At 40.0% G+C, this 22,412-nt stretch overlaps 1 protein-coding gene across 1 annotated transcript in view; it reads right to left on the minus strand.

Annotated features, from left to right (window-relative positions):
* The window catches only part of GAB1 (GRB2 associated binding protein 1), a 72,539-nt gene extending 59,040 nt beyond the window's left edge, over nucleotides 1-13,499 (minus strand). The window contains exon 1 of the mRNA XM_017820379.1: nucleotides 13,476-13,499. Within this exon, the coding sequence (XP_017675868.1) occupies nucleotides 13,476-13,484 (9 nt within the window). The 5' untranslated portion in view covers nucleotides 13,485-13,499. The remainder of the gene's footprint in view (nucleotides 1-13,475) is intronic.
* Nucleotides 13,500-22,412: the final 8,913 nt, after the last annotated feature.

The raw sequence follows: 22,412 nt of genomic DNA on the forward strand, positions 1-22,412 counted from the left end.
GCAAGGCAAAAGAAACAAAGAAACACTGGATATAGACTTCTTACAGTAAAAGGAAAATCAGTGCCCAAAGCACAAATGACCAGCAAAATTTTAGTTAATAGCAAAAAAACCCCTTGTTTGTTATCTTTAAGAACAAAGAATAAGGACAAAAGGCACTTTCTGAGTAACCTCCACTTCATCTCTCATGAGGAGAGCTCAGCCTTACCCCCTTCTCTTCTGCAACAGCTCAGGAACTTGACTCAAATTCTCCATTTTTCTAAAAAATTACATTAAAAATATGTTTTTACTCATTTCAATCAGGAGAGGTGTTTGAAGACAGGTTATTTACAGTTGTTTACCAGGACACTCAGTTTGCAGATACAGAGTTGAAATAAGTATACCTGGACCAAGAGAGATTATGGATTTTTCAGCTACCACAACCAGCCTATGTAAGCAGAAAAAGAGCTGTAACTTTTAAATAAGAAAGGCAGAGTAACAAATACTGTCATGGACTAATCTCCCTTAGCTAACATTTTTTCCTGATGAACCTGAAGTCATTTATCTGTTCCAACAGCCAACAAGGCTGGGGTATCATCCCTGAGAGATCACTTGCTAAGCAGACCCAACATGCAGAGAGAAGAAAGCTGCATGAAGAAGTCAAGTCAGTACCCCATCCCCTTTGAAAAGGGCCTCGTGAGATCTCTCATGTATGATTTGCTCTCCTTCGTCCATGGCAGACACTCTGGAAAGAGTAAGCTGGGTTGCAGTCATACCAACAAAGGAGGTTTCTATTCTCATAATCAAAACACTTGCCTTGTTTCACTGGAAACACTCCATAATTTTATATTCTATTCAGGGGAACAGGTCCTTCACTGGCAAAATACAGCTGCAGAACAAGGCCTGGCTTTGCCCTTAAAGTAAAAAGTAACTGAGTAGTAGGTTCCATCAACTGAGTACCCTCAAACATCCCAGGAAGCATCAGGACTTGAGCAAGGTCTCTGAAAAGGAGATCTTGAGATAATTCAACTCAGCCAATGAAAAATATTGGTGTACCATAATATATATACATACCAGATATTGTAATAGTCAAGTAATTCACTTCAGCCTATGATACAGAAAGATAACTACATAAAATAACACTTTTAGTGAACAGTTTAAAAGTTAAAAAAAAATGCAGTAAAGTAAAGCTTGTCAGTTCATTTATTTTCCTAAGCATTTAGTATTTGATGAAACTTTACTTGATTTTGCATATAAATTGTTGGCCTGCCTCTTATTTGGGTATCACTGATATCCAGTATAACCCTAGATTTTAAAATCAATCATATGAGATGATCTCTCCTATCATCAAGCGATGCCATTTTTACTAAATTGATAAAATTAAACTTGAAAACTTGGTGTGTATTTGCTCTGTGGATCACATTTCACACAATGCTGGTGTTCAGAACCTGCTAGTAACTTGTACAAGTTTGTGATTTTATTTTTTTGTCAAATACATATGAAAGAACATTCTCCTCACAGTGTGCATATTTCCCCACTTCTTCACATACTGGAACAGGTTGTTGTTGTTGTTGTTGTGGGTTTTTGGTTGGCTTTTTTTTTTTTTCATGACACCAGATCCAAAATAGCTCTTAGACAAAGTTCACTTCCTTGCGGAACTGCTAAACAAATAGACCCACATTTGACAACAGAATTCAGAAGATATTGTTGGGGTTCTCCTGCCAAAACGATAGATTATCTGAGCTTTTGTCTCAGTGGATGTGCTTATTAATATTATACAGTACTTTCTCTAAGCAAAAGAAGTGGACAAACTGCTCAAAACACACAATGGAAGTTACAAATGTTTTTTCTTTTCGTCTCCAACCTCCTAACAGATTAACTGGGCTATGTTTTAATACAGAAAAATTTGACTATACAGCAACAGTAGCCACTAGCAGTCTCAGAATAGCAGTCTTGACCTTCCAAAATTCTTTTCTAGTCACCCTTGCTTTACACATACTTTAATGGTGGAGATCCAGAATTAGAGATATCTGTAGCTTGCTAGCAAAAGCAAAGCTCAAGTATAGGACTAGTTGAGTACACTACTTTTCCTATGAAATTCAGTGTTTTCAATGACCTCCTTAAAACAAGCAGGTGTGAGGAAGTCAGATAGGATTTCTGTGCACCACCAGTTCTGGTATTAGCATGTGCTGCCTGCCACACTAGTTGTAAACAGGACAGGCAAGAGGATAAGGAGTGACACAATTCACCTCATCAAAGGTCAAGACAAAGCTGACCTGCAGAAGAAACGCAGATCCTTTATAAAACCAGAGCTGTGATGTACATTGTGATATTCCACAGGAAGTTACACAAAGCAGAAGTACGTCCTCTCAACACTTACACCGCAGTTTCACAGAGAACAGCAAAGCACAAGAAAGCATGATAAAACTAAGCTGGCACAAGCCTGGCACTGACTTCAAGATAAAATGACATCATCATACAGAATCTTACTTTAAAACACGGAAAGATGGAACATCCTTCACCAGCCTCCAGCTGCTGCGACCGTTATCCGGGAGAAAAACCCAGCAAGTCCATTTCAGCATCACTCCAAGGAGAGCACTACACCTACTTAGCATCAGTCCCCAGCAGCAGGGCAACTGAAAGCTCTGCAATCTGGTAGATTCAATGAAGGTTTTAATCATCTAACGAGATTACCTCATCTGTGTGTGGTTTCCCAGTGCAGCCCATTAAGGCAGTCCCCTGACACACGGCATCAATCACGCTAATCGCCTTACTCTGCTATCACTCCTGCAGCCAGGGGACTGCCACGCACACACACCAAAACCAGAGAGTGCCTCTACCTCACGGGATAACAAGGAACTGTGAAGAGGAAGCACAGCCAGCTCCAACCCTGAAATTAATGTCTCTTCTATCCAACAGGTTATAAAGGAATGTTCCATTTTTAAATTTTACATGCGTTCTGGGCTAAATCGTAGCAACGTACAACAGCTCCTGTATGGGGAATATGAAGTTCACATGTAACAATTTACATGTTTACAGTTAATAAACTTCACTTTGGAAATAAAGCTTCACAGAACACCAGTAGCTGCCTCTTCTGAAACACAAGCTTCCCCAGTTACCACCAAACAGAGCTCACGAAGCACAGGGCGCCGCCCATTTTACTGTTACCAATATAAAAATGGTACAGTAATTAATGCCATTCATTTACCAAAGCCAGGAGCATCCCACCTCAGAGTAACATAGAACAATAAAATTTGTTCTATTTGACAGATGAGGACAATGAGAAAAATCTAAATATTAAAACTAAGCTTAGCGTACACTGCATTCTTTGGTTGCAAGGGGGAAAAGCAACCCTGATATATCCCAAGGTAAGACAGGGATCCAGCTGTTGTATACACATATAAAATCCAGGCACACTTCACTGCTCAAAAGACAAGCAGAACAAGCCCCTCTAGTACCAGCTTTTTATACAAGAAAGATTAAGCAGCTTGCCCCAAAGTGCAAGAATCATGGGCAAAAATCTAAGACATCCCTATTAATTAGCACTGCCTCATCACATTGGCTTTACCCCTTAAACTTTTCCCGAAGTACTTGAAAATAGGGCTGCCTGAATTTCAACACATCTTCATTCAAAGAAAGAAATTAAGACATAGTTAACAATACTTTCTTTTAAAATAGCTATATGTATGTAAACTTGACTGGGGACTAAAGAAGAGGTCTCCCTAACCTTCTCTACTGTATCCTTTTACCATTAGCTGCTTTCAATAATGTGAAGGAAAGGGAGGGGAAATTAAATAAAGGAGACCAGATAAGTGCCGTAAGTCTATGATCTTGCCACATGTAGGCTGAAAATATACAGAACCACTTGAAACAACCTGTAGAAAACAAGAATTGCAAAAAAAAAAAATAACAAAGACAGAAAAGTGAAAAACAAACACATACAAAATTCATATGAAGCAGCTTTAGGCCCTTACGACCCTTCTGCTGTTTAGCTGCCCATTTTGCTGGGCTAAGTATCCCAAACTCTTCTGAAAGCATCTCAATCCACTGCCAGAATATTCACTTAACATAAAAATGTAAACCGGGAAAACCAGCATGGCAATCTCAGGGAAAAAAAGGCATTTGCCCTTGTTATCCCAAATTAATTGCCCTTCAGAATACAGAGTATAAAACTGGGACATGCATGGTTCTCTCACCCAGACTTGATTACTTTTATACTGAATTAACATTTTTGATTTCTCAAACTTCCAAACAAATGAAGGACAAGACTGTGATCAAGAATAGTCAGCACAGATTCATCCAAGTGAAATCATGCCTGGCCAACCTGACGAAATGACTGGCTTAGGAGCAGTTAATTTTAATTATCTTGATTTTAGGAAGGCTTTCAGCACTGTCTCCCATGACATCCTCATAGACAATCCCAATGAAATATGGGCTTTGCCAGCATGTCAGAGTCAAACCTTCTGCTCTGTTTAGTCTGTTAAGACACATCTGGAGCTCTGCATCTAGTTATAGGCTCATGTGAGCCTTGCAAGTGCTGGAGAAGGTCCAGGGAAAGTCTGGAGACATAATTAAGGGACTGAAGCATCTTTAATATGAGAAGCTGAGAGAGCTGGACTGTTTAGCTTAGAGAATAAAAAGGATCTTATCCATGCATATAAATACCTGGAGGGTGGAAGTAAAGACAGTGGAGTCTGACTCTTCTCAGTTGTGCCCAGTAAGAGGACGAGACACAACGGGCACAAACTGAAATACAAAATTCCATTTAAATGTAAGGAAAGCCTTTTTACTGTGAGGTTGACTGAACACAGCAACAGGTTGTACAGAGAGGTTTCCACTCTTGGAGGTGCTCAAAACCCAACTGGACATGGTCTTGAGCAACTTGGCATTGCTCTGAGAAAGGGAGTTGGAGTCCATCTCCAGAGGTCCCTTCTGCTCTCGGTAATTCTGTGACTATGTCAATAATCAAGCAACTGTCAAACATTTTATTTGTTGACTGTTCTGAAGTTTTATTTTTACCACAACTTCACAAGCCAAAGGACAGTTTGCACAAGCAAAGACCTTCAAATTCTTTCCCATTTGAAACACCATCACAATAAAATCCCTTGCTACCCACAAAGCCATTTTGAACGGTCTGTGAGACACCCCAAACCGGGAACACAACTGAAAGAGCATGACAGGTACACAGGCTGCCACACAACCTGATCTCTCCCCATTTAGAGGTTATATTGTTAATATACTTTAAAAAATGCACAAAATCAAAACTCTACATACAAATCAGCAATGCATCTTCCACTATTCCATCAAAATAACTGAGCTGATAAAAAGGAGAGAAGGCAAAGGAAAGGAGGGAGAATGCATTTGACTTGGCTACAAAAAGAAATGAGTAGGAAAAAAAATAGACCTCTAATAATGTTTTACTTCATCTCAAGTATCACATATTGACATTAAATGTAGCATTATTATTCTGCCACTAGCATAACACTGAAATCTGCCTAGAAAGAGCAATCCTTAGTTAACCTCTGTAAGCATGGAACATTTGCAATGCAAAAGCATCTGTCTTTAAACTGCTGTGCCATTAATAGAGTTAAATATTTAATTCTGTCCCATCCAGGAACTTCTTATTGTTTCCAAATTTGAACAATCTTCCCAAAGTCTGCCAACAGCCTTGTGAGACCAAGATTTTCCTTTCCACTCCCCACAAAAAGTTCCTTTTGGAAAGTACCAAAATGCTTCCCAGGGTCTTTCAGTCTTGCTACTGAAACTAACAGGGGTAGAGGACAAGGAAGGACATCTTCCCTAAACAAACCAATAATTATCTCATTTTCACTCCTTTTCTCACACACAGTCAGCTTATGACAGATATCCAGAACAAAAAGTCATTAGCACAACCAGTTAAAACATGATTTAACTAAGACAATACTATAATGGGAGATGTTAGGCAACCTAAAACTTTGAAATTCATTGGTTGGTCTATCCATAATAAGATTCCTGATGTTATTACGTTAGTTTCCATAGGGATCCAAAATGCTAATTAAATGAAAAGTCAAAAAACACGTGAGTTGCGCTCTCTGTGTGGAAAAAATACCAAAAGGAAATCAACTTTATATGAAGTTTGTTTTACCACGCAGCCCTACTTAAGGCCTCTGTTTGATGTTCTATAAAATTGTCATTAAATTAAAGTAACTCTAAGCCCAGGTGGGAGAGTCACATAAAGCCCAAGGAAGCTGCATTAGGATGAGAGAATTTCTAATAGTAGAGCACAGACTTTATTGGCTTTCTGTCACTCATTTATCAGTGGTACCATTATTCTCCTGCAATCATTTTTGTTATTCACAGCAGAAAGGCACACCAGTAAACACACTGTATTGCTGACTAGATCCAGTCTGAGCATCACAGAGATAGCCAGGCACTTGCTCAATATTGATGAAACAACAGTGAATCACCAAGAATGCTCAGAGGATAAAAAGAAAAATATGCTGCCCTAGAAAAAAACCAAAAGTTTATTGAACATATCAAGTCGCTATTCACCTTCCTGCACATTTTTCTGGAGCATGTTGAATGGGGAGGAAGGATAGGGAAGAGCAGCAGGTAAGAATTCACTCATGCAGGTGACCTGTCATTCAGAAAAGACTAAGACTAAATTAAGAAACAGCCTTCTTTTTGAAGTAACAGATTCATGCAATTCCTGAATTTGCATATTTTCATTGACCTCCTAGGTCCTGAAATACTTTTAGTGCAAGACAGGCATGTTAAAATTGCACAAACATGTAAGAAAACAGTGAGTGGAAAAGAGTGAAATACAGGAAGAAACAGATTTGTGGCACAGGACAAGTGGGAAATGGGGATTTGCAAACTGCAGTTATAAAAATAATTAAAAATACCTTTCCCAATTATGGCCATATATCAGGAAATTATTATCTCAAGCTTGGTATGCAAGACCACAATAATACCTGATGCCTGACAAGTCATTTTGGGTCATAAAAACATGCTATTTCTGACACATTTCTCGTTGGTCAGAACGTACAGATTGCTCCACACTTCTAACCAGGGCATTGCAATAGGCACAAATGTTGAAAGAAGGTTTTAAGAAATATCTTCCCACCTGACAGTAATTTCTTTCTGACTCCACTATGATGAAGCAGAGTGTGAAGCTGTGCTGGAACTTACACCCACAGAAAACTTTAAAGATGAGAAAATGCTTCTGGAGGTGGACATTTGACCACATTACGTATGGGATTGGGGTTGTTTGGGTGTTTTTGTAATTTTGCATATTTAAAAGAGTCTGTCCTGGGAAAGTGCAGGTGCTCCTTAGGCCAGCATGCTTTCAAACCTCACCTACAGGATTTACAATGGATGTAGCTCAGAACCACAAACCTCAACATATTCGCTCCACGGCACCGCCAAGACCACGTCTGTAGAAAGGCGTATCTCAGCCTGCCCTTGCAGTTCCTGTCTAGTACACTGAAACACCTACCTGAGCAGCACCAGACAAGATACACACACACGTTTATACACAGGCTGATAAACACTCTGTATCCCAACAGCTCAGAGCAAGGAAGCCTGATCACTTCTACTGATATTATCCCCTATCAACGCTCTCAGACAGCCGAGCAGTGAACAACCATTACCAGGGGACAGACCATCTGAAGAGTAACAAGCTCCAGGGCGTTGTCTTACTAACAGTCAAAATAAAAAGCTGGCCTAGACAAGTCTTCAGAGGCAGCAGAGCTTGAGCAGAATGAGCTCTAGACCTAAGATGTTGCTAACAAGCAACCTGCGATATCTTCTAATCTCTGTAGTGCAGATTCAGGTCTGAAAAAAAAAGGATAACATCTTTTTTTGGACTCTGCCTCCTGCCCCTAATTTCTGTTCTACATTATTACATACAGAGATATGGTATGCATACACCAGAAACAACATGATTTTACAATTATAAATTACCATCATTTGGTAAGACAGTGATTTCAACCATTGTTCCAAGACTACCAAGTAGTCATCCGTTAACATATGAATCGAAACTACATAAGATTTTATGGTACAAATTTATAGTCAAAAAGCAAAACAGAACAGTCTCATTAATTTTACTTGATTAAAAGCACACTTGAAGTATTTCACGAAGTATAGCGGGTTTTGTGGAAGAGGGGGAAGCACTAAAGTGCACGCATGAAACCAGAGACAAGACATATGGATGGGGTAAGCTGTTCCAGGTGCAAAGTATCATGGAAGAAACAGACCTGCAAGAAGAGGGAAAACTGATTACTCAGCCCCAAGACCTGATGAATTGAAGCAGCATTATCCAGCAGCTTTTGTGCAAAGCTCTGCCTACACAGGGCCAGCTCTGTGCCCTGCCCTGCTCTGGAGGGAGCTGTGGGGCAGCACACACCTTACCACCCACTGAACATACTTCCAGGGCCACAGTTTTCTGAGGAAGGATGTCTGTATAGACTCGATACGGCTGTATCTTTGATACTTTGTCTTCAGGATTCCAACTTGAAAGGGAAAGCTGGTTGTATTTGTTTATACTTGATCAGAGGTACCTCTTAAGATGATAAAGAAAACAACTCTTGCTCATCCTTCAAGAATGTCCCAACAGCTGTGCATGGGTGCACACACAGTTGCAGATATGTATTTTGAGAGGACAGGGAGAACAACAATTGATTTCCTGCAAGTGTAACGTCCTGTTGTTTCTCTGAGGTGATCTAGAGGATTATCACAATCCCAGATGTTTACAAGGGGAAAGAGAAACTGCAGTAACTCTGTGCAGGATGAGACAGCTGACTGCCTAAGCACATTATACTAAACACAATTTCAACGTTTCATTACTTTTTCTACAGAGGCTCTGTGTTCCAAACCCTGGAATTGCAAGCTGTAGGACATTAACAAGCATACATTTGAGTTTCCAGCCACTTCAAGTGTGCATGAGGCAATGAACTTATACAAAGTATTTTTAGACTTCCTGCAATCAACTGTCCTCCCGGCATTGCTCAATATGACACACAGTTGTCTGAATGATGCACTTGTGCTAACATACACTCTAATTTTAAAGTTTCATTTCTATGTTTTCCATAAAATAAGTACTGTCAAATTTGCTCATCCAAGCAGTTGAATCACAAGTGATTAAGGGTCATCTAAGCTAAACCATATTGTGTAAATGCTTATTAAATTACACTTATAAAAAGTAATTCATTTTATCTACATAAGATAATTGTGTAAACTACACAAAACACTAGTAATGACTGGGCGTGTATAGCAAAAATTCTGCACAGTACATTTTTGCCATTACAGAGTCACACAAGTCTTGCTTGGCGTTAACCTACATTGTCTGTAAAGGAAAATAAAGAAGAAAATGTTGCCTCAGCTTTACACATCCTTCAAGACATAACAACTGAACTCCAAGAACTGTCCTATTTCCTGGCATGGTTCAGAAGATATTAAACAATTGAATTATTTTGAGGAGTAGTTGGGAAAGGGGGTGACAGCTTCTATCATCTCTGAATCTCACAAGTCCAAGAAAGGGTCAAGTTATATATATAGTTATATATCAAGTGCACCTATGACAGCCAGACAGAAGTATTCCAATACAAGAAGTTCTTGCAAGAAAATAACCACGGTCAGAGTGATTACTGGAACAAGCTAATTATTCAGCCGCATTGAGTAACAAATCACTACTTGATGCAGCTCCAGACTATCCACTATTATAATAAATACTGTCATTAACCATGATTAGGCATTATCTCTAATGAAGAAGCTTCAAATGAAGGAGCTTGCTAATTAGCTCTGTCCTAAGTCTCAGAGCCAACAAAGGAATCTTAGAAGTCTCCTGCTACCAATTTGTAAAAACGGGTGAATAGGACTGGTCTAATAAGACACTGATGACACTTATTCCATTAAGAAAACAAAGGATGCCATCAAAATGTGGTGCTATGATTTTAATCTGTTAGTGATGCATTTCTTTTGCTCTATGACTGCTCTTGGTGTACTTAAGTATGGGACTGCCATTTACAGAAGAAACTGATTGCCACTTTTGGAGCCCGCCTCAATTCATCATCCCCTCATTACTACCATTATTATTAGAATACTAAGTCATAGAAAAATTGATCACACTGCCAACTATTCAGAAAAAAATTATAAGTTTCACAAACTAAAGCTGGTGCAGAGACTTAACTGAATTGCCTTCGATTAAAGGCCCAGCTGAAACTACAATGCAAATAAAGCAGTTCGTTTTAAAGAGTCAGTTTTCACAGTAGTGTCCTGTTAGAAAGAAATTTAAATTCCTTCTGGAGAATGACATCAAAATGACCTCAGTTTCATGTTAATAAGGATGACTGTTTTCCTCAGACTAAATGATAGCAGACAAAGAATTTAAATGAAGGAAACAGTCTGGGGGAGGGAGGGGGAAGCCCTCTAAAAGTGGTGAAGAATTGCCCAAAACAATCAGAATTACACTGAACGATTCAATGCTGTTGAGGCTTACTACAGTGTGTACAAGTGACAGTAGAGCATCGTATTCCTTTTTTTCCAGTTACAATCTTGGTCTTGATAAAACCAAGAGTAGGTCAAGGAGGTAAAAATCAAGCCACATACAAAGTTAAGGATCCTTTTTAGTGAGCACAAAACCCATTTCTCATTATGATAAAAATGGGTTGGATTAACTGTGTAAATAAGAAGGAAAAAAAAAAAGGCTCTTTTGCCATTTGAGCTCTTAGGACTCCTCACCCCTTATGTGCAGCACGACCAGCAGCTCCACAAATGGGTTGTTGAAAAAGAAGCTTTCCTAGTTTGAACAATTTTCGTGTATTTGATGAAGTTTAGATGGCTCTTCATTGGCCAACACATATGCAAAAGCATTCAAGCAACTGTTTTACACACTGTTCACTCCCTTTTGCATCGCATGCAAGGAATTTTTCTGAAATACCATCTGAATGCAAGACTATTCTTGCTATCACCTGCAGGTCCAAAAGTAGCATGGCAATTTCAAAGAGATCTTGCCCACACCTGTGAATTCCATAATTTTGGTTATAGGCTACTGTTTCCATCACAAACTTGGTCCATCTTTAGACATTCAGAGGCCCAGGACAAACAGCAGTAGCTGCAGTAACAAACTAAGTCTCGGCTTTTCAGAAGGCAAAAAGAAGAAAAAAATAAAAAAGTCACCAGACAAAATTCCAGCTGCCATACTGGCTCTGGGTTTACATGTTCAGAATATCAACAGTGACAACAAAAGCCAAGGCACGGAGTCCAAACTGTAACAACTCTTGTATTTGGATAGATCCCTCTCAGCTGTCATGGTATTATCCAGTTAACTCACTTCAATCACCGGGAAATACTCATCTATCTTATTTACTAGGGATGCCTTAGGAAAGACACAGCTTGTCACTGTAATGCTGTTAATGTGGAATAAAACCAAGTTTGTAGAGTAAACAACTGAAAGGAGACAATATGAGGAGAAAGCATTGGCTCCTGCAGAGAAAGCACAAACTCCTGTCACGTATCATGTTTCTTTTGTCTTAAATCATGAAAAACTAAGAAATACTTCAGCAGGAATTATGTAAGTGTTTTAATGGGAAATTATAGTTTGAGAGCTACAAATAATTAATTTAATAACTACGGATAAGAGCAGAGCATAAACAGAAAATTTTTGTTCACACTGAGGTGAAGCAATGAGGTTGGTATTTATGCCAAGAGTGCACAGACTATTTCTAATAAAGCACAAGTGATACTCTTGGTACTCCTAAAGACTATTATGAAAAAATATATACACCAGGAGAAGCACGAACACAGAAAAAAAATTTAAAACCATAAAGACTCAGTTACATGTTATCTAGTTTGACAGACTGAAAAGGTGAAAAGCTTTGATGTCTCCCCAGTCCTGTCTGCTTTGTCATTTAATACTCTATATTTCTTTTTGTTAAGCCTACAGAAGGACTAATTCACACTGAAACAAGCAACTGGAAACTATTTCACTTCTCCCTACAGATATTCTCATTTTACCATCAGATCCTGACACCCAAATAACAAAGTCTAATTATATTTCATACAGGCTGTTATAGAGACTTGCTACTCAGAACATACTTTGCTAACTATTCCCCAGTGCTTTTGACTGGATAGTTAAATGCCACCAGAGGAAAGTGTTTGTTCAAGCCTTAAAAGAAAAAAGGCAGTTACAGACAAAAACTGCATGTATAAGACACAAGAATTTACACAAATCAAGAAATACGTCAGATTCCAGTCTTATAAGCACACCTCCCAAAGTCTACAGTTAAAAAAACAAAACAACAACACAGAACAAAGCCCCACAAAACCCTTCACATGAGTGTTACTGCTATGCAATATGTTGGGTGAACTTAGAAGCATAACCAGAGCAAAGTTCCTCCTTTAAAGCAAAATCAGTACAGTGACTCCAAAAAGCAGAAACAGTGCAAGAGTTCAGTTTATATTCAGTATGAGAATACCATTTACTTGGAATGTGACAGCAGCCAAGGTTAGTTTTACATTTTCTCACTTTCACAGCTTTACACGGGTGCTGCATGACGGGGAAAAAAAGTCTGTTCTTCACAGGGAGAGACACAAAGCGTGTAGAACATCCCCAAAACACACTTTCCTCCTTCTTTTCTCCTTGTCTTTTACAGGCTGTTTCTTAAAAGCATGGAGTGAGTCACTAGCCAGATCCATCTACCTAATGCACTAAGAAGAAACAAAATGTTTTGCAACCGCCTTGGTAAACTGGTAGTCACAGTTTTAAACATAAACACAAACCACTGCAGTAACAGAGAAGTTTAAAAAGTCACTGCAGTAGCAAAGACTGTATTTCAATTGTTTATTAGGCTTTTTCAGACCGTTTTGAGAATCTAGATAGTTAGCAAACCACCACTAGGATTTTTTTTTTCCTCCTGCAAGCTTTATGTTCTGAGGAAGCAAAACCAATTGGGTTTTTTTTGCTAGCTTTCTGTGGTATGTTTTCAGACATCCTCCCTTTTATTTATTATTACAGTTCTTGAGGAGAACTCATAAAAAGATTATGAGGAACTGCTTTCTCTAAAAGTTGACCAACATTGTTTCAAGAAAAAACATATTAAACACTGTAGTAAATCCAGTTAATGTTTCACCACACATTTAAAGTCTCTTTAAATCCAAGTAAAAAGTCAGTGAGATTGAAAGAAAAGAGAAGTACCAAGTTCTAGGCTCGTGAAACAGGTTTATCAAATTATGATATGAAATCCCTTTCAAGATGACTTCAGATTTCACATCATTTTTTCACCACAGTTTAGTAACCTCTACGTGATTTCAGGCAAAATACTTGACTTTTTCCAAAAGAAAAAGTAAATACAGAAACTTTTAAGATAATAATAATAATAATATGAGTGGCTACTTCTATTTTTTGTACCCATAGTTATCATGTGCAAAGAACTCCAGCTATGACTTCAAAAAATTTGGTTTGCATGCTATGCTTATGGCTGCACACCTGCCCTTTTGTTACACAGAGATAGTGTACTGACCTTAAACATCAAGCCTGTTGAAGGAGACTTTCATCAATGAAATGCAGTGGCTTAATGGCTTAATGGAGACAGACCATTAGCTTACAGAACAGCATCATTCAGTCTCACCAGAGAGAAAGTAAAATTACCCCAGTGGGACAGAGAGGGAGTCTAGGAAGGAGAATAAAGGGAATGTGAAGCGCATGAGCAGGATTTGGACCCGTTGAAGATGGCAGGACAGAAAGACAGGACGTACCTTTGCCCTCGGCGCTGCCCCTCTCCCTGACTCACAGCACCGGTCTGTGCCTCACAGTGGGTCTTCACACAAGTGGCACACAGAGCACAGGCTGGCCCACAGCCAGCTGGGTGACTTCAACTGCTCCATATTAATACGGCCACGGAATCAGCAGGCAGGGGACAGCCGGAGAAAATGGAGGGGGTTGCGCCCTTTGCTCAGCAACCCCCCTTCCGCAGCCAGCAGGCCGATGAGCAGGAAACCTGCTCGCTCACTGGAGCATCACCCATGCCAGCACCTGCTGTGCCACCACCTAACACAGGCCACGGTTTGCTTCAAAACAATAAAAACACAGACAGACAGACAGACAGACAGACAGACAGACAGACAGACAGACAGACAGACAGACATCCCCCTCCCCGCTGGGTGGCTGTCACTGTTCACACACCAAGGTGCACCAGCCACGCCACCGAGCGCCTCGCAGGGGCACCTGACAAGAAGAGCCTCTCCATGGTAAAGGGTAAGATTAAAGAGATGGGTTTTGAAAAGGCCTTGGAAGTTTCAGAGGATGACAAAATGCACTAAATTCCTGCAATAAATTATCTTGCACATTTTGAGCTATTTCCTGATACACGAGCTGTTCAGTCAAAAAACTTAAAGGTCAAATTTGCATCAATAGCCTCGCCAAAAAGTTTTCTACAGAGAAAAAGAAAGAAGGACGAAAGGCTAAAGAAGCAGACAAGAAAGTAAGAAACCAGTATCTGTATTTTATGCAAGAAAAAGTCACATGCAGTGCTGAATCAGTCTGAAGGGGAGAGTTATTAGCCTTGTTTTAACCAATATTCTTTCTCTTATCTTAAAGTCTTTCTAATTAGTGTATTCTTTTCTCCAGTGTTACTTGGAAAGCCTTCTTTCTTTAAAAAGAGGGGAGGGGGATTAATGACTGTCTCAGTTTTAATCCTTCCTCACACTCCCACACAGAGAAGATTTTTTTCCTTAAGGACACTTCACAAATACTTCATTACGTCAAATTTATTTTCTGTGCCCAGTATATATAAAATAAGCACTTGCCATTTTTAACTCATTCAACCTGCAGCCAAGAATCTTGCCACAGAAATTGAAAACCAGGCATAGTGCTGTTCAGAGAAAGGTCTCTGAACACTTAAGGTATAACAGTATGCTTAAGCAAGCAAATACATGAAAATGCCAAATATCATTTCTTACCTATGTCACTGGCAGATTTCTAATGACTCCACATGGGTTTGGCTTGTTTGGGATTTTTTACACTTCCTTTTAACGAAGGAGAAATGGAAGCACCTGTATTTTCTAGGATCAGCACATCCCAATAAGAAAACTGAAAAATCTTAATTACTCAAACCTGTCTAGTTCCCAATTAATCAAGAATGCATAACATTAAAAGCTCCCTCATTCAACCAGCTGGTATTTCAGTGAGATCATATTCATATTAAAGATCATATGTTAGCACACACTCAGATGGGGAAGAAAAAAAAAGCACAGCCCCATGCACGCCTTATTTTCACACCTCATACTGTCAATAAAATTTTTCAAAAGCAAAACACACAAAAAGAAAAACCCTGTCCCTTAATGGAACCTGGCACTCTGATTTGCAAAGTAAACAGAACACATTCAAAGCTGTTACAGCTTAGTACTCTTTTTTTTGCAGTGATCAAATCATAATAAGCCATGCACAGCTAATACCCAAGAAAGAAGACTTCCCAGTAGCAAGGTTTCCAGGCTGCTACTGTATCCCCCTCAGCTTCTCCACCTGAGAAAACCTTCAGGGTATGTACCCAGCATCACTTAGGCCTGTCATACACCAGTGCAGCTGTGCTGCCTGGCACACGTGCAGAGAGCCTGAACTCTGTCCAGCCCTTCTCTGCCCGCTGCAGATGCAAAGGGAAATCAGGAAGCCATCACCTTTTTCACACTGTGCTTCAGCTTTCCCCTGTAAGGTCACCATTTTCTCTGGGGACACAAATTTAGCCCTGAAAAAAAACACCCTGTTACCACCAGGTGCTGTGATCCAGCAGAAAGTAATGCTGAAATTCCCCAAGAGAACAGATTCAGCCCAGCTGACAGCAACTGTAGGTCTGAATGACATATTAAAAAGCAATCAAGCTGATTACATTATGCATCAAAACATGGTTAAGTGGTACAGTTTTGCTGCAATGTTAAAAGAACATCTGATCTTCCTCTGAAGAAATACAGTTTCACTGTCAAGATACTGACAAGAAAAAAAAAAAGATAAAAGCTGCAGTGGAAGAAATAGGGTTTTTTCAGCAGTTTCTGGATTAAAAATCTAAGGCTTCCCACACCAAGATTTATGGAAGCAAAGAGTGAATTTCCTGACCTTGCCTTAAGCAGATGGAAGAGACTGTAACATTACAAAGTTCTCCTATTCCGTTTGGCTTTTTTTGTTTGTTTTCTTTGGTGCAAGTTACTCCCGCCACTCCCTTCTCATCAGGTGTAGGCTCACTTCTAAAGCTCCCAGTAAACCACCTCTCCTCTCAAGCACAGCCTGGCTGTTGCAGACCAGCTGCTCTCCAGGTTCCTATACTCAGAACCCAAGATAAAACCAAAGTTTCTATCTGAAGCAGAAACATTCATCAAGTCAAGAGAAGAGGAATCCAGCAAAGATAAGCAACAACAGAGAAAGAAGTCCATGAAGCATGTCTTCTTTTACACCATCATTTTTTCTTCAAGTGTCAATGTGCTGGGTTTGGCTGGGGTAGAGTTCATTTTCTTCATAGTAGCTGGTATGGGCTGTGTTTGGATTTGTGCTGGAAATGGTGTTGATAACACAGGGATGTTTTTGTTATTGCTGAGCAGTGCTTACACAGAGCCAAGGTCTTTTCTGTCTTTCAGCAAGTGGGCTAGAGGTGCACAAGGAGCTGGGAGGGGACACAGCCAGGGCAGCTGACCCCAAATGACCAAAGCGATATTCCAGACCATAGAACATCATGCTCAGCACGTAAAGGTGGAGGAAGAAGGAGGAATGGGGGTGTTTGGAGTGATGGCATTTTGTCTTTCCAAGTAACTGTTACATAGTTGCCAGCTGGGGTTAAACCAGGACAGTCATTCAAGGAGACGGGAAGAGCTCCACTGTGGGCGTGCTACATTTCTGCTGCAGACAAAATCACAAAATTAGAGTATGCTGAGTTGGAAGCGACCCATCAAGATCATTCAGTCCAGCTCCTCACCTTGCACAGGACACCCCAAGAGTCTCACCATGTACTTGAGGGCATTGTCCAAATGCTTCTTGAATGCTGTCAGGCTTGGTACTGACCACTTCCCTGAGGAGCCTGTTCCAGTGCCCAACCACCCTCTGGGTGAAAAACTCCCTCCTGATATCCAACCTAAACCTCCCCTAACTCAGCTTTATGCCGTTTCCTGGAGTCCTGTCACTGGCACATTCCCCCATAACAACTACAAATTTTGGGTGGTGACAGACCTCTAGAAGGACCCCTTTGCTCCAGAAAAGGGGGGAGTAGCTTATGAGGAAAGGACACTGTCAGAACTTCACCTATCTTTCCAAACGCAAAGGCTGTAATACACCCAAATAACAGATTTTTGATCCCTTCCTAAGTTCAACCTAACTGAGAAGCATCTGCTGGGGATACCAGCCAGAACCACCAAGATACCCCAAGTTCCTTAGCAAACAGTATCAATACTCACAACATGCTGTGGAAGACCTCAGATAGCTTTTGCTTATCCAAATTGTCCCTATAATGCAGTGATTTTAAACGGGAACTCTCCTACTATTTTTAATTGAAAACTTTCCACTTCAAGTTTTCTCCAGTTTTTGGATTCTTGACTAAGGGAGACAGTTTAAGTCAAAACAGCTGCAGAAAAGAGAGAGAGAGATATGTATTACAAGTTTGTACACACTTCTGCATACCTTTGCATTAGGACTTTTAAGGTGGTATGGCTTTGTCTTTGAAGGCCTGGAGAAACTCACCTAGAGTAATATCATAAATTCACGCTTGGATTCAATGCAGGGTAAAGATCAATTAGGAATATAAAAGTATGCTTTGTTGGACCACCACCAAGTCTACCTGTGAAGCTCACAAGAGCTCCAGAACTGTACTTCTGAGGCTCTGCTGTTGTAGCCCAGGGGCCACATACATTTATTTGCCCTCTGGTGGTTTCCATCCACATGTTCAATACGTCCGTCACTCACAAGGCATCTGGGCCAGCGAGCGCTCACCACCCCACAGTCTACTTTTAGAACTGCCTTTTTTTTTTTTCTTTCCTGTTTTTAACCCAAAAGGGTTTTGCTGATTCCTCTTATGAACAGTGATGCCACAAGGCAGCTCCCAAGTCTGAGGCACTCTCTCACAAGCACTGCAATTTCAAAATGCAGACTTTCACGAGCAGCCAAGAAGATACAGCAGGAATGAAAGAGATGTAACTATTAATGCAAGACTTTTTTTCCAACATTAACCTTTCTCATTAACCTTTGAGACCTGTACACAGTCTTGCATCAGATCTGTGGAATAGAATGAAAAAAAGTAATTTTCCAAGTTAAAAAAGATTATGTCCCACAAAGCTCTCTGCAGACAGCAGAGAAGTGGATGTCTCTTCTTCCTACACAGCAAGAAAGAGTCTACCAAAGAAGCAGTTAAGTCAGCCAGCATGCCAACAGGAAAGGTTTCACTTTTCATGACTGAAAGAAAAAAAAAAAAAAACAACAAAAACATACACAGACAACAAAAAAGGAAATTCTGCTTGCATGCATCAGGCCTGAGCAGGAATATTCAGTAATAGTAGCTTCTGACTCAAGTAATAACTTCAACAAAAAAAGTTGTTCCAAGTTAGGTTTTGAGCTATTCAAAACTAGTTAAAAGTCTTTGCATTTTATATCACGATCCAACAAATGAAATTCCTTCCAAAACCCCACCCTTCTCTCCTTGCCAAAAGTTCACAAATTTGAAATTCTAGCCCCATCCTGGATTAACAATTCACTGCTCTGTCACCAAGTCATATTTCGCAACCAGCCTTCAATGCATTCATAGCAAGAACCATCTATAAAATCCTAAACTGCCAAGACCTGCTCTGATGCTCTCACTCCACTTGCTCCCACTCTCATTCAAGACTCCAGTGTAGCTTGAAGGCAGAGACCTGGAAAGAGCACCTCTGCCAGGGATCCTGGTATTTTTCTGCTACAAGTACTGAGGTATCTATCAATTTAAATGGAAAGATTCACAACGTGTCAGTAAGTCTGAAGTAGAATCAATAAAGTTATTTGTCTCATTTCATTCTTTCCTCATCAAGGAGAGGAACAACTACTACTCAGAGAAGTTGCTGCAGATCATGTAATTTTTGGTGTATACACTGATAATAATAAATCAGGAAATTCTCCAGAGCATAGCGCTTGCAGTCATAAAAAATACATAGTTTCTCTACTCTGAGAATGTGCTATTATCTATATTTTTTTAAATACTTTAAATTTTACTCCTATCGATAGTTTTTTCTGAGAAGGCTGGTCAATAACAAAATTAATTTATGAACACAAGGAGATAAAGCCGTAGACAATCTGAAATTTAAAGACTAATAAATAGCATTTGATTTTAGGATTTCTAATTACTTTTTACATGATAGTATGAAATTCAAAGATGAAAAATTTTAAGTAGCAAAGCTATCTGGAAGCAAAGCTCTTAGGAAACAACATGACAAAGTAAGTGTATTTATAGGTTTGCAAACGGGGGGGATCACTGAAGCAGCTGCACGGTTCTTGCACAGTGGACAAAAAAAAAATATTAAAAAGGGAGGAAAATGCAGACAGAGAAGAAAAAAAGGTGGTTAAAACAAAGGCTCCAGTACTTAACTTATTCCTGTCTTAGGTTATCATGAAAGTATTGCTCTTTTTTGTTTTAACTTTAAAATTAGTGCTTTTTTTCTTCTCCCTACCTGATCCAGTTTTCGTAAGTGCCTTTCCCAGTTTTCATAATTAAACCCATTAAATAAATAATTATACGGCTATGACGCATGTTGCTATGGCAAGGATTGCGATAGCAAAGATTCAAGCTTTTATGACTTCACTACAAGGTCACAGAGAAGCCTGTGAAACAAGAAAAATGTGTGGCAAAAAAGGTTACTCCCATTAACATCAACTGCTAGGAAAGATACTGAGATGAAGTACATGTCTGCACTCTGTAGAGTGGTCTGAGGGCGAGTGTTTCATCTCTCACTCCAGCTGCTGTAAGAAGTCACAGAAGGAAGAGAAATGTGACTCCCAACTACCTCATCCTTCTGGTTTTGTCTGAAAGGTTGGTCAGCACAGCGCTCCAACAGCGCGCGAGGCCCCAGGGCCACATACATTTATCTGCCCGCTAACCCAGCTGAACACTCTTTTTTGCCTTTCAAAGTATCCGTAATAATACTACAAGGCTGTGATCTTTAAAGAGTGTGCACTCCCTGCCAGCTAACTTTGAAGCGGCGCTCAAGGAAGATAAACACCACAGCCTGGCTTCCCATAGGAACACCGGCATCTCCCGTGCCCGCTGTTCCCACCAGGAACGCGCACGTCTAGCTCGGATGGGAGAGATACCGCAAGGTGTATGAGCAAACCAGTGGTGCCAGCCCAGGGCAGGAGGGCAGGAACATCTGGAGGTTCTCTCCAGACAGCCAGCTGCACTTGGTGGTCTCCTCGGAAGGCTCTTCACCGAGTAAGACAGAGCCCCTCAACAGTCTCAGCCGGGAAGGGAGGAGCAAGGAGAGGCCTCCAGCCCTACACCCAACAGGGTTTAGGGGGGGAGAAGAAAACCTGCCCTCAAATTACCGACCAAATTTGCTCCCAAAACAGTTAGAAACCACTGTTGCTGAAGGCCACAATTTATGACAAAGAAGCAGCCACTCGGTGCTGCTGGCCTGGCATCGGCCCTTCAGGTGACAGAGGCCTCCATACAGAGGCACAAACACCAGTCTCTAACGAGGAGCCTAACGAAGATAAAGCTAAGTGCCTCTAACTTGTTGCTATTTTTACCAGTAAATCTTGTCCTAAAAATATTTGCGTGGGGGAGGAGGAAAAAAAAAAAAAAAAGGAGGATTTAGTGGGGTGTCAACTAAAACCTTCTCATCAAATACACACATGTATTTGAAAGCAAATAAACCGCTTTGATGCTGCTCCGTGGTGAAGTCCTACAACTCAGCGCAGAGGACAGGCAAACAGTCTCGCAGATTAAGAGAAGAGGTGGGAGATTCAAAATTAGAGATGAAGAAAGCACACACTTGTACTGAACTTTCAGAACAAGTTATTCCAGTTTAACATTTTTCTTCCTGAACTGACATAGCATAAGTAAGAACCAATGAACTAATGAAATGCAAAGCTTATCCCGAAGCATGAAAGTATTATAATTGTGCTGCGCTTTGCTAATTTTAGAAGACGAAGAAGAATGACTATACTATAATAAGTCAAATGTAAATACACAAGGCCATCCCATCATGCACAGTGCATGCAGCCCACATTATTCAATTCTTCACTGTATCCTCTCAATTTAAGGCAATAACAGCAGCAAGGAATTCCTCTACTACCTCCAGTTTGCTAGACACACAAATCTATTCTACTCCAGAGGAAAGTTTACCAGTCACAATCTCCTTTACTTCAAGGCAGAGCTTCTGCCTGTAGCTTTCTCCATGCACAGAAATGTCAGACAGTGCAATATAGAATTGTAAAGTCTAGAATCTTCACAGTGCTCCACGCCCCTTGTTGGCTCCACCATTACCTCTGGATCCCAGGGAAAGCCAGATTTTCATCACTATGGTACCCACACACTGGGCTAACATCAGTATAGTGTGAAGATGGCAGTTTCCTACATGACACAGAAAATAACTGGACTGAAAATTGAAATAGTAAAAACAAAAAACCCCAAATCAACAAAAGCAAACCACAAAAAGCCACCAAAACCCCCAAACTACTAAGAAGTTTCAAACAAGGGAACATCTTCCCTTCCAGCAACTATTTCCAGATAAAAATCACTATGGGTCATGGCCTCTGCTGTTATAAAGCCAGCATTTTGCAGAAACCTTCTTCCTGTAAGAGAGATTAAGGAGGGCAGATAACTACTCAGAAATATTGAGATACAAGCCACATGGTAAACTATACATGAATATATGCTCACTATCTCTGCTTTAAGTTACCCTCAAAAACTCTGAACAATCCAGACCAAGCAAACTATGACATGCACATTAGGAAGGCTATCAAAACAGGGAAAGTCTGGAACCCCCAAGATTACAAAGATACATTTCCTTACAACCTTTTGGGAAAGTGGGGAGAGCAGAAGAAAAAAAAAATCTGGAAATGTTTTGTTTCAGTGGAGCTGTATTTTGGGTCTTCTGATGACATTTTATTACAATTTTCATGGTAAAATTAAAATATTTAGGTTTTTACTGTGAAAGAAATAACAGTTAAATATATCTATTTTATCAAAACATTTTTCTACAAAGGTCATTAAAACAATGGATTATAAATAAATATTTCTATTCATCTAGATAGCAATTCTGATATGACTCTGGGGAGTCTTCAACTTGAGAGGAACTTCAACTTTCTTGTTTGAGTAATTTCAGGTTCTTAGAGACCAGCAGATATTACATATTAATGTTCAAAAGGAACAATAAAAAGCAAATCTAAGCATAAAACCCCCCAACTTTTACAAAAGACTGGATTCTATAGCTGAAGCAGTTCTCACGAACAAAACTGGAAA

The sequence above is a fragment of the Lepidothrix coronata genome, unplaced genomic scaffold (genome assembly GCF_001604755.1).
Source record: "Lepidothrix coronata isolate B3197 unplaced genomic scaffold, Lepidothrix_coronata-1.0 Scaffold82, whole genome shotgun sequence".
In the NCBI taxonomy this organism is placed as follows: domain Eukaryota; kingdom Metazoa; phylum Chordata; class Aves; order Passeriformes; family Pipridae; genus Lepidothrix; species Lepidothrix coronata.